Source organism: Plectropomus leopardus, chromosome 11 (assembly GCF_026936395.1).
Source record: "Plectropomus leopardus strain MGB_pleo_1.0 chromosome 11, ASM2693639v1, whole genome shotgun sequence".
Lineage (NCBI taxonomy): Eukaryota > Metazoa > Chordata > Actinopteri > Perciformes > Serranidae > Plectropomus > Plectropomus leopardus.
In genome coordinates, this window is record NC_142186.1 from 34279333 (window position 1) to 34292862 (window position 13530).

Genomic DNA, 13530 nt, shown 5'->3' on the forward strand with positions numbered 1-13530 from the left:
GTTTAGACGTCAGAGCTGCTGATTGTAGCCGATTGTAGCCACAGATAAGAGAGAGAGCAGAGAGGGCTCTCTCTCTCACACACACACACACACACACACACAGAGAATCACAAATAAATAAACACACATAAACAAAGTCATATAAATACACAACCACACAAACACAGATACATACCAGCTGATTACTCATATAAATGTATACACATGTACAGCTACACATTTCTCTCATTCTCGAGCTTTCTGTTCCTGCTCGAGTCATTTCGCTTTGTGTCCGCACTCCGCTGGACGCTTCATGACCAAAGATATCTCCACGTCTCTTTCACAGTGGTCATCTTTCACCTGGGACGGCTCAAAATCACACTGTTTATGCTCGGCTTTAAACTTTCTGCATCAAAACGCTGCTTCAACGTTTGCTCTTCCTTGACAGTTTTTTTTCTTTAAATGTTGCTTTTGCAAAAACTTCTTCTACTCACAAAAACTGTCGCATACTGAAATCAGAGATTTTAAGGTGATCCAGTTAATCTCCAATCACCTGAAACCTGCAGATCCACCTTCATCAACAAGCTGAGAAGCATCAGCAGCAACACTGGATCACAGGTGGCGGTGTGTATCAACCCAAGTCTCAACGATTTAATGCGTTGTGTTTTATCAACATTTCAAAAATATTGCTTTAGTTTTGCACAAATCTGTCATGGAAACCCCCCTTAGTGTGTGACCACTGTTTGATTTATGTCTACTAAACAACCAACAAAAATGCAGCACGAAATGACGCAATGGTCGGTGCCACACTGCTCAATGCTATTAGGTGCTAATCGAAAGTTGTCCTCTTTTCCTGCATCAACATTCTCCTCCTCTTCTTCAGACTTTTTTAACTACAGCAGGGAACATGGACGTTTTCTTCATACGCACTGACGTCGATGGACGTACGTCGTAGCCTGCGATTCAGTAGGTGATGTCATGGTACAGTCTGCATACATCAAACTTGATGTCATACCCGAATTTACTAGATCCATGTCACACAGTGTGGCTGCACTAAACTCAGAAGATTACAAATATCGCACAGTATGTAGGAGCCTTCAGTGTTTAGATGGATGTGTGTGTGAGTGTGTGTGTGTGTTACCTGGGAAGATGGCGTGGAGGTCGACAGGCGGCTGATTGGTGTCCACAGTGATCTTAAATTTGGTGGTTTTGGCTGGAGATGAAGGAACGCACACCAACGCCAGAGGAAGACTGAACCTGGACTGGAGAACCCTGGGAACTCCTGAGAGAAACAAAACATGTCAAAACTGAAATCTTTTCCATGACTTTTCAAGGACCCATGATAATTTTTTTTATTGCATACAACAAAAATCCATGAATTTTCCAACACTTTCAATGATTTTTTTACCCTTTGGACCTGGATCAACATTAATTTTCTTCTTCTACATTCAGACGCCTTCAAAAAGTATTTTGAGGACTGAGCAAGTTGTTCAGATTTCTTTTAAACAAACATCAGGAAAACAGGAAAGAAATGTCCCACAACTTGCAAGATATTGGTAGATTTAGAAAATTATTTTTAAAAACTATATTTGTCACTATCCTTGTTATTTATACATATGTATATTTAAGATGTTGTTACAGAATCATCTTTTTAAATTTTAGGTCGTTTCCTTTTTGAGATTATTTTCAGTTCATTTTCCTGAAGTTTTTACATTTTTGGGGGGAAATTTTTGAGTTATCCTTTTCCCATTTTGCTAACTATTTGCTCAGGTTTCAAAGGGCTAATAATTCAACGCAATTTCCAAAACTTTCAATGATTTTTACTTACTCCATCACTTTTCCAGAGATAGAAAATGTGTATCGTGAAATCCCATGACTTTTTCAGGTTTTCCATGACTGTGGGAACCTTGTATGTTACATTTCCCCCATGTTCTTAACATTTTAGGGTTATGTGCCTGCAGAGGGATCGAGGTTCAATATTTGCCTGCACATTAATGTGACCTCTACTGATATTACAAATGCTACAACTGCTGCTACCAATAATAACGGATTAGTTGTGCATTATTTTACACTGTTTTTCGTCCTCCCTCCTCCTTAGCTCTTTTCCTGAAAAACACCCTTTAAGTTCACAGCCCACTTCCCCTTTAAGTGGTGCCCATCTCCGTAAAACTCCCCTGCAGCGAATCAAAACGAGGTCGGCACAAAGCTTTTCAGGCTTTCTCTCCAAACAGCAGTCAGGTTAACATTTGTTAGCACAGTCAACACTGCAGATGTTCACATTACACGAGTATCTGAGAGCTGCGAGGCCCAGAGACTCAACATCAACACCAGGTACGGGGGGAGTGTTTGTCGAAGAGCCGAAAAGGAAGTTTTGTGAAAAGTGGGGGGAAATTTTGAGAAAAGGAGAGGAGGAAGAGGAGGAGGAGAGGTAAGGCCAACTATAACGATGTCCTGAGCTTAAGCAGTGCTGAGCTTGGCAGAAATCTACACTTAGCAAGAATAACAGAGCGAGGGAGGAAAACAGTTGTTAAGAAGAGATGGAGCGAGGGAACCTGGGGAGAGGAGGTGAGCTAAACGACAGGAGAGGGAGAAAACCTGAGTCGGGGCAGAAAAACGAGTGGAAATAAAGCAGCGTGAGAGACGGACTGAAAGAAAATAATATGAGAGAGGACGGCCGCGGTGGGAGGGAGGGACGCTTTAATTATGGAATGTTCCAGGTTATTACAGATAGCAATAATTACCTGCAACTACTGTGCACCTTTTCATTCCAGACAAGCAATTATTACGTGATTATGTGAATAATTCAATTTGGTTTGAACACATGAACTGAGGCCGAGAGAGATGACGGGAGGCCAAAGAAAACAGCAGAAAACAGGAAAGTCAGGAAAAACGGCGGCCCGCTTTCTGCCCTCCTCTCGCTCGCTGACCCGTCGTCCTGGGTGAACGAAAATTCGGCAACAAATCACGTCCAACAAACACAACAGAGAGGGTTAAATCCACAAATTGTCACAGTGAATATGTAGGAAGTTTCCTCAACGTAAAAATCAGAAGTGCAAACCTCTTTCTAAATGCTCACAGTTCTCCATGTTGGAAAATTAACGCTATTAGTGATAATGGTGCTTAATTATTTGTCGGTTTAGTCTGATCGATTTCTCTCTTTTTTAAGCACCAGCGGGCTCAGAAGAAAGAAAACTATTACGAAACCAAAATGTAAAACTGGATGTCAAAAAAAAGACACTTTATTCTGCTAACATTTGTACAGTCAGCAGAGTGTTAAGGTGGGCACCCAAGACGTTTGAGTCATGTCCAAAAACATGCTTTTTTAAGGCCATTGTGACTTTGACCTTTGACCTTCAACCACCAGATTCTTATCAGTTCATTCTTGAGTCCAAGTGGATGTTTGAGCCAAATTTGAGGAAACTCAAATATCTTATGATATTGCCTTCCCAAAAATGAGATGGATGCAAGGTCACAGTGACCTTGACCATTTGACCACCAAATTCTAATGAGCTTATTATTGAGTCTAAGTCAATGTTTGTGTCAAATTTGAAGATTTTTTTGTGAATATATTGCTTTCACAAGAATTAGATGACTGCAAAGTCACCATGACCTTGACCTTTAACCCCAAAATGTAATCACTTCATCCTTGAGTCCAACTGAATGTTTGAGTAAAATTTTAAAACATTTCCTGAAGGTGTTCTTAAAATATTGTGTTCAAAAGAATGAGATAAAGGAAAGGTCACTGCAACCACTCAAACATTTGTGCCAAATTTGGGGAAATTCCTCCAAAGTTTTCTTGAGATATCGCTTTCACAAGAACAAGACGACTGCAAAGTCAGCGTGACATTGACCTTTGACCACCAAAATCTAATCAGCTCATCATTTGAGTCCACTCAAACATGTGTGCCAAAGTTAATGTTTGTGTCAAATTTGAAGAAATCCCCTTAAGATAGTAAGATATCACAGTCACAAGAAAGGACCGGACAGACGTATTTACATAGAGAAGAATGGAAAACCCCGAAAAACAAAATGCCTCTGCGCCGGTGATAGCTGGGGCCGGAGTTATTCATAAAAAGGCGCTGATAAATTGATTGAGTGGAGCTGAACAGAGCATTGCTGAATCATGCAATGGAAATGCAATATTAGTGTAATACATGCTTGAGGTCATGACATTCAGAGCTTATCAAACAGCAGATCTGTCTCTGCTATAATGTGATTTCTCTCCTCTGTGACTCATCTGATGTTTTCTGATCAGTGTGTACGGCAGCGGGCTTCATGGAGACACACTGTTACTATTTACAGCCGACTCCAGTGTGCTCTGTATCTGTTAAAGTCACATCCTGAGTCACCGACACAGGAGCCCAGTTTTAAATGCTGCATCGCAATTTGTCAGCGTTGCCACGGCAATAAATAAACGTTGCATCATCCGCCTGCGTCAAATGTCACAGTTCTGGTCGGGTTTGATGACATGAGGGATGACAAGACACAGTGGAAAAGACAAAGAGCAGACTGTTGGTGTTTGAAGCCAGAGAGTGAGTAACCGACTAAACATCATCTGTGAGTTACAGTAAACTGAGGTTACAGTGTTTCTGCCTCATCTCACTGAGTCTCCTGCAGGCCTCTGAACGCTGCAGTTTAGCCCTCTGCGGTTCGGTGTCGCCTCTAAAAAACGTACGTAAAAGAGCCAAGAGCACTGTTTGTATTGCATGATAACTCTCTGGAGTACTGTGTCCACATTAAGGACATCCTCAGGTTTCAGAGTCAGGTGTCAGTCAAACCTCAAATGAAAAGGCATCAGGTTTCTGTCAGACAAAACAGCTTTAAAAAAAAGTAGTTTTTTAATGGGCAGAAAAAATGACAATCCTAACCAAACTGTATGAATTTAAGCTTCAGCCTGATTTTTTTTTTTAAATGAACTGGCATCATAAGGTGTAACACAGAGGGTAAGGATGTCTTTACGATATATCATGTGCTGTGACATGTGACCCCGGGCCTGACCCCTGATAGCCGCCTGCTCTGCTGCTGATTTGGGAAATGAAGCTTTGTCAACTGTTACACACACCTAAAATCACAATTGAGCACCGCTGCTGCTACTTGTTAAAGCTGCTGTTCCTCCACTGTACCGCCGTCTCACAGGACTCTGATTCCAATTATCTGGGATCTGTGTGTGTGTGTGTGTGTGTGTGTGTGTGTGTGTGTGTGTGTGTGTGTGTGTGTGTGTGTGAGGGGTAAAGAGACCACAGAGTTTATTTGAGCAGAGGACCACTGTACAGGATCAGGTTCTTACCACAGCTGCAGTGATGTCAGCCGTGTGTGTGTGATTTAGTGTGTACATATGTCAAGGACCAAATATGTGTAAATCATGGATATGTGTGTATGTCTGGATATCACACACAATACACGCATGCCCATTCTTTGTGTGTCTTTTGATCATTTCCTGTGAGATACACGCAGTCGCAGCTCAGCCAGTCTTCAACAAATCATGTTGTTATGCAGCGATTGTGCTTCGGTGATTTACGTGAAACGACTCCGCGGAGAGTCGCTGAGACTCGCTGAGAGTCCAGGTGTGGATTTCTGGATAAATGTTTCCTTTGACGCACGTCTCTGTCTTACTGTGCATTAGTAATCTGACATTTATATTATGTAATCATAACCAAAATCTTTTTCTGGACTTTATCAAACTTCAACAACGCTGTAGAGTTGACACAATAATTTGAACACATATTTAAATTAGAAATAGCGCCACGTGTTTGTACGCCTTTGTGCACCAGTCAAGTTGCCAATCAAGTTTACATCAATGTCTGTGAAAACACGGAGCGCGCTGTCAGACATGTCAGACACATTTCCATGCTGGAGCGGGCTCTTGGATATGTCCACGCGCTGGTGCGGGCTGTCGGACATGTCCTCACGGAGCGGGCTGTCGGACATGTGATATTGTAATGAAATTAAAGCTGCAGGCATCGATGAAATGGCCCTCGCACCCCCAGGTATGTCGGAGTGCTGATGGGACGCCAACTAAAACGGTCGTTCATTACTGTGAAAGTCGGATAATGCAGGCAGAGAGTTTGGACATCCTATTCAGTATCAAAACACACAAACTCAGATGCACGAAAACAAACACCGGCTGACAACTAGGAACACTACTACTAGAGTAAGTGTGTGTGCATGTGTGTGTGTGCGTGTTACATGTGAGTAACATCACACACAGAATATTTATACGCCTGCATGTGTGTGTATGTGAAACAGATGATGTTTCTGTGTAAACTGCAGAGATTATAAAAGGATATAAATGGATATTTACTCATTCTATAGAGTGAGGAAGTGTGTGTGTGTGTGTGTGTGTGTGTACAAAGAGTCTTGCCAAGTATCACGTTACAGGAACATAAACAGTAGGCAGCCGTCTCTTCCTGTATATACAGTAGTGAGAGAGAGTGTGTGTGTTTGTGTGTGTGTGTGTGTGTGTGTGTGTGTGTGTAAGAGGATATTAAACTGCATGTCCCAAAATACAGCAAATATGTAATATGTATGTTGACAGTACACATTTTTCTTTTGAATAAATTGTGTATGTGTGTGTGTGTGTGTGTGTGTGTGTTTCTACTTGCTCTACTCTAATATTGTCTATTCCCACAAACCAAACTCTTACCTTTGGGATTAAGCTCTGCAGAGAGGAAGAAGAGAAGAGTTAAAGGTTAAAAATGAAAGTTCAGACAGATCATAGAAACAGCAGAAGAAAAAAGAGGTTTCACATCTTGTATGAGATCAGACCAGTAACAAAGCAGCGCTGGAAGAACTGGACTCTGCTGTTGGAAGAGGAGGGAATTCCCTGAGAAAACCTCCCTGGCTCTGTGTATAGATTTACATGAAGTTAAAAAAACACTCTGGGTGTGCTTCGCTTGCCTTCCCACACGGTTGGAAAGTACCGCCGGAGGAGAGTGCAGCCCTCCTGACTGAGCCAAAATGATCCTGGACATGATAAGATGTCCAAATCCAAAATTAAACATCTGCGCGTCAAGGGGTTTGTATGAAAATTGGTCTGATGAAATCTGGAGAAACAGACGTCCATGCTCATAAAATTATCAGCATCAAGAGTTAGAAGAGAAAAAAGTACCTGAATTCAACAGTGAACAGACCTAAGCGTCGGCTATAATCCATTTAGAAGTCCCTGCAGGATGTTGCAATCACAGCAGTTGACACAAATTCATGCAATCTTTGTGAATTCTGCATAATTGTACATTTTTTTCTGAAATCTCATTTCAGTGTAGAGCTGCATATTGATTCACTCAGCCCCTCGATGCCCTGCTCTCCCTCATTCCCCCTGCACAAAAAACCTGCTAACACCCGCTAACATCTGGCTTTTAATGCAATGAGAATGCGTACAATCGGCATTCACACCTGAGTCAAATGACTCTACAGTAGATACAAATGCAGAAATGTTGTGATGCTGCCGTCTTACCTGATGAAGGTCTGATAGACCAAATCCACTTTTTACTCATTCAATAAACATGTCAGCAGTAGGCGAGACAGTGTGCGGGAGTTCCTCTCTTTGTGAAGAGAAAAAAACACCAAAATGTTTTCTATAGAAATTGTCAAAAAAAAATTTCAAGAAAAAAAAACCCTTAATGTTTTCATTTAAAAGTCTCCCAAAATTTTGAACTAAAACAAAAAAAAAATCAGAAAAATTAAAATCTAAAATGTTTTCCAAAGAAGAAAAAAGCCTGTTTACTTTAAAAAATTGTATAAATAAATAAATACAATTAAATTAAAAAAAAAAGAATAGAGAAAAAGCCCCAAAAATTCCTTCAAAAATTACCACAACTTTTAAAGGAAGAAAAGTGGCAAGATAGTGTAACTACTAAGAAAAACATATTCATACTGTTGGGATGTATTTTCTCCACCTTGTGGAAATTCTGCTTTTTATACATGAGTTATCTGACCTCTGTTTCAACAAATGAGATGTTTTTGGTGTTTAACATAAATGTGAGGATGTATAACTGCATTTCTCATCTATGGAAAATGTCTGTTTCAACAAATGAGATGTTTTTGGTGTTTAACATAAATGTGAGGATGTATAACTGCATTTCTCATCTATGGAAAATGTCATCATATTTCAGTACCAAGCTTCTAGTCTGAGAGTTTCACGTGCTTCTGGCGGTCCTGCTTCACTTGGACAATGTAGCTGGAAACATTAGATTTTTAAGGATGATTTTTGTGTGTATTTATTGTTATAGGCAACATTTCATCTTGTAATTTTGTGTCTTATTTTGGAGGATTGTTAATAATCTGCCAAACTAAGCAGAAACATTCAGAAAGGGCAGAAAAGTAAGACCGGACTGTGATATTAAGACTCAGGTTGCGAAACATTTTTTTTTTAGGAGGGGAGAGCATCTTTTATCCGTGCTTCTCTCTGCCAGGTTTTCCCAGCTGCTCTGGGATTTCAACAGTCCGCCTCCTGCTTCTCTAACCTTAAGGCTGCAGCAATAGAAGTTTGGCAGATTAAGCTCTGATTTGATTGGTCGAAGAAGATTTCCTGAAAAGGTGAATGAGAAGCAGATGGCAGTTTGCGGGCCAATGAAAAGGCTCCGAGGTGCTGAGTCAGAAAGTTAACGTTATGAAAGCCGATGAAAGTTTCCTCACTCCTGCGCCTCTTTCCTGCAATAACTCTTCTTCAAACTCTCTCTGTCATAGTTCTGACTTTTATTGAAATATTCTGATTTTTCCAATTTGTTGAATTAACCCTTTTAAACTTGGATGGACATCAGTTTTTCTTGTGCTGAATTTAGACGCCTTTCACAAGTATTTAAACCTTTGAAAACTGAGCAAAAAGGCCTAAGTTCCTTCAAAAACACAGGAAAAAGCAAACAACAAATTGCAAGAAAATGGTAAAAGGTGACAAGATAACAAACCTGAAAATTAATCTTAAAAAAGAAGACAGAAAAAAAGGGGAAAATGTCCACAAATCATATTTAAAATTATTAAAATTATTATTTTTTGAAAAATTACATCACATATAACAGTTTTGGGATTTTTATTTATTTAACCTATTTTTTTTCTTTTTTTAAAAAAAAATTGCACTATTTTAGGTCATTTCCACAATTTTTGTTTTGTTTGTTGTTGTTTTGGGGGTTTTTTTGCTCATTTTTGCAATACTTTGTGCATTTCAGTCCATTTCTTGTTAAGTCGCTTCCTTGTTGTTGTTTTTTTTTTTTAAAGAAATCAAGCCAATTTGCTCTGATTTTAAAGGGATAAAAGAAAAAAATATAGAGAGGCCAACAATACATCACATCCCATTAAACTGTTTCAATCCAGACAAAGCATCACTAACCACCTCCTAAATTCTTGCACTTTTAGGCAAAATTTGTGTTTTATTGTATTTTCTACACTATTAAAACTGGTTTCTATGATTCTGTGTAAGAAATGCTCGTTTGTTGTCAGAAGTATCAGTAACCATGTACATGCAGGATACAATTTTAAAAAAACTTTGAATCAATGTTGCAAATTTTGTGACAATGGTAAAAATAAATATGTTCATATTCAGCAGTATTATCTAATCCTGAAACACATATTAACTCCTGTCATTACCCCGTCTCAACCTCCTCTCAGCACTTGGCACTGCCAAAGAAAAGACAGAAAAAAGCAGAACTGGAGGAGAAAATGAGAAAAAAAGAAAGAACAACACAGAGAGGAAGAGAGAGAGAGAAAAAGAGAGAGAAAAGGAAAGGGAGAAAGAACTAAAAGCATCAGTGCTGAGTGAAAGCTCCAGTTAAATGTAAAGGACGTGTCAAATGGAGCAAGAAAGTGCGCGCACACACACACACACACACACACACACACACACGGTAGTGCCCCTGGCCCGCTGCCAGCTGCTGTTCAATCAGTCTTTCCTGTTTTAAAATCTGCTGTAACTGCAGAGAAATGCGAGCGGCTGAAATGAGTGAAATTCTGGATCCATTAGCTGCTGAGGTCAAAAAAAAAAAAAAAAAAATCATGACTGAGAGCTTTTATTATATCAGTGAGGCGACTGAGAAGGTGTTCTCGGGAATAATTAAATACAGAAACACCAAACTGCATTTTTAGATTCTTAGAAATAAAATATCTCGGCTTTCTAAATATCCCTGCAGGACTCTGCTCGGCCCCTTTTCTTCTCTTATTGTTTTATTTTTCAAACCCTCACATTCATCAGCTTTTCTACGAGTTCAGGCAACACGCTGGTAGCTGTGAGACCTTTGAAACAGATGTTACAGGTTTAAGTCCCTGTGCTGCTGATTACTGTTCTGTAACTACAGTAATCCTCTGATGTCCCTCTTATCATAATCATCCTCAGCCTCAGTGAAAACGGCACTTTTGGGAATATCAGGACGACATATTACCAACAAGATATCCAAACTACTGTGCAAACGTAAGAATAAGCAGAGAAAAACAAACTTCCCCGTGGTTTCATTTTTGCTTTCCATCAATGGCAATGGCTTCTAATTTTAATACTCAGTAAAAATAGAAATAAAAAACAACTCTAAAATTTACAATTTAAGCCCATGTCCAAGATGCAAGTTGCCTCATCAATAATCAGTGAACATCAAGAGGATCCATATTTATCTTAAGGACTTTGCAAAAAGTTTGTGGATAAATATGAAATAATAAAAAAAAACTCTGCAAAAGGCTACAAAAGCCTAAAGCATATTATTTATTATTATCATTATTAAAATTTTTACTAATTATAATTATTATTGTTTATTAATATCATTTTTAAAATTATAATTTTTAGTTGTGCATTTGCAGACAGCATCTATATCAAAATGCATACATATCAGTACATATCAGACCATCAGGAAACACTGTGTATGTGCCAGATTCGTTTTTTCATGTAAGTACGTGCAGCAGCTCATTATGCAGGATTTCCTTAAAAAAACCCCAACAACAATCAAAACGAAGGGCAAGGTTGAGCCACACACACCAGTATATACTTCAGCTGAAGTCACATAAAATCCAAAAATGCAGCACCTTCCTACAGAGATGTGCAGAGTTGTGCATATCTTAATTTGTGCTTTGAAATGCAAATAATTTATTTTTTGGATTCACTCCTTTTTTTCTCGCTAAACGCTCCCTCTCTGTAGTCGCTCTGTAGCTCGCTGGAGCAGCACTGCTCTCTGAGCTGCTGAGCCGAGGAGGAGGAGGAGGTGTCAAGTTTGAATGTTGTGTTTATAAGCAACAAATCCAACAAATCCTTTAATAAAGCCAAACTGAAATCCTATTAAAAAATAATCATCATAAAAGATTAATTTATTTGCCGGTGAGTGGCCTAGCTCTGGACGAAATCTGACACTAGATTTGTGCTGCACAGTGCAAACAAACAAACAAACAAACAAACAAAGAGGGCTGAGAACACAATCTGACTGGCAACAACACCAACAACTTCAGCTGGTCTACAAAAGTTCCCTGGAAATTTATCACAGAGCCTGTCGTTAAACGAGGAAGGAGCTAACAGCAGCCTCCCGGAGACATCAACATATGGAGATGTTGGTCACTCTGGCAGCTCAATAAAACAGGAGAAAACAATGAGGACTGCCAACGAGCTCCCTGGTTTCCACATGAACTGGCTCAGCAACCAGTGATTCATGGCTGGCCGTGTTTTATGGAAATTACCCGCACAGCCGCAACTTATCTCTGACAGCTCGAATGTGTGTGTGTGTGTGTTGTGTATGTGACAATCTACTGTAAATGCCGAGTTGACCACTTGATCCCTCTGAAGTGTGTTTGTGTAGAGCCCATTGTCAGGGTGTTAGGAAAATCACACAGGGGCACTAATGAAATTCTTTCTCGATTGTAACGACCGCAGCCTCCGTCCAGCCTCCTTTGATGGGCTTAAGGAGTTAACAGTCTCCTTAAATGTCAGAGCCTTTGTGGGGCTTAGAGACGGGGCACAGTAGCCACTGGGTGGGTGTTGTTATGAGGGGGCGGGCGGCGTTAAGGTGTAATCATCGCCCTCGGGGAGGAAGCGCAGAAAGAAAGAGATAGAGACAAAGTGATGCATTCCTCGCATACCAGGAGAGCATTTAGAGGATGAGAGGGGACAAGGCATTAATGTAGATTAACACTGCAGGAAAACACACACACACTCATCTACACACACACTCTTAGGATGACCACTTAGCAGTTCATCACCAGAGTTTAGAGCCACATGATGGCTGGATCTCTGCAGAGCGAATCAGTGAGGAAACAGATCAAAAACAGCCAGATGTTGAAACAGCACGGGGGCGTGTTGTTTCAGGTGAGACATAAAATGCAATCCAATAAATCCGGCCCAAAAAACAGTGTTTGAAGGCTGATCAGACGCCAAAACAGTTTGCAATGCTCAGACAGGTTTTTAAGACTGGAGAGTTCTCACAGCGGCAACTATTTTATCTTTTGTTGCAACAACCCTCAATATGAGAAATAACCATGTCGTAGCTGCAAGAAGTGGCATTTAAACCTTTGATATTCATATATGATATCAATAGTAGTGTTGATTTCAGTTATGAATTTTCTGTGAGATGTTTTGAATCAATCATTTTATCTCTTGTGTGTGGCATGCTGTGACCGCATGTTTGTATAACGAAAGCCCGTAAACGAGAGAAACGCCTTGCACCTCTGGTTGAAGTGAAGGGGCACAGCGACAGTCCACTTTGGGATGAGCAGGAGCACCTGTCTAATCACCAAACATCTGTCACTTTTAAAATCCACGTTAACATGTCGAGAAATTGGACAAAATCAAATTTCTCAAAATCTGAATAACACACCCAGATAATTTTTCTGGAAGTCAAGTTATTCAGTTATGTAAACACCTCAGTGGAAACTTTAACTGGACTTGGCGTTTTGCACGTGCTCCTTGTCGCTGCTGCGGCTTCCCTTGTTGGTTAGTGATAGGGACGGTTTATTATTTATGAGGAGAGGGGTGCGGCAAAACAGGTCAGGCATTTTTTTTTAAATTAGCACGGATGAGGGACTTGTGTTTTAAGTTTTGGTTTAGGTGAGGGACATACAACTTGAATTAATACTTTATATTTATCTTAAATTTAAAGAGTCACCCCAGCCACCCACCTCCTCTGATAAATAAAGTACGATCCCACGACACAGAAGCTAAGCGATGTCCTGCTGACCAAGGCCACAGAAAAACATATTTTAACTACCTAAAAAAAATTAACATCAGTGTAAGAGTTGACTATATTTGAATTTTGTCTCCTCTTTAGCTTCCACAGCAGCTGATGGAGGCAGCAGTAGAGCAGCAGCTCGCCCGTTCAGTGGAGTAAAACGTTTGGTGTTTTTGATGGAACAGTTTCATATCTCTGCTGGTAAGCAGTGGAAACTATTCTAAATAAAGCGTACACTTAATCTGGTTTTGATTATTTTTAGGTGGCTTCAGACTAATCAGTGAAGTTTGTTCAGCGCGTTTGATTACATGTACGTGACGCAGCGATTTTCTACCTCTAAGTTATTGTAAAAAGCACAGTTGTGATTGTGATTGAGTCCATATCATAAACAGTATGAATAATATCGGTTTGTAGTAACTAGTTGGAAGAG

At 40.0% G+C, this 13530-nt stretch overlaps 1 protein-coding gene across 2 annotated transcripts in view; it reads right to left on the minus strand.

The window, feature by feature from the left end:
• Positions 1–13530, minus strand: part of bbs9 (Bardet-Biedl syndrome 9) — a 184844-nt gene that overhangs the window by 117257 nt on the left and 54057 nt on the right. Inside the window, exons 15-16 of one of the 2 annotated variants that reach the window (XM_088084689.1) lie at positions 6623–6637; positions 1121–1261 (exon numbers count right to left, since the gene is read on the minus strand). In XM_088084689.1, the coding sequence (XP_087940815.1) occupies positions 1121–1261; positions 6623–6637 (156 nt within the window). The remainder of the gene's footprint in view (positions 1–1120; positions 1262–6622; positions 6638–13530) is intronic. The other variant, XM_088084690.1, reaches the window with a different exon arrangement.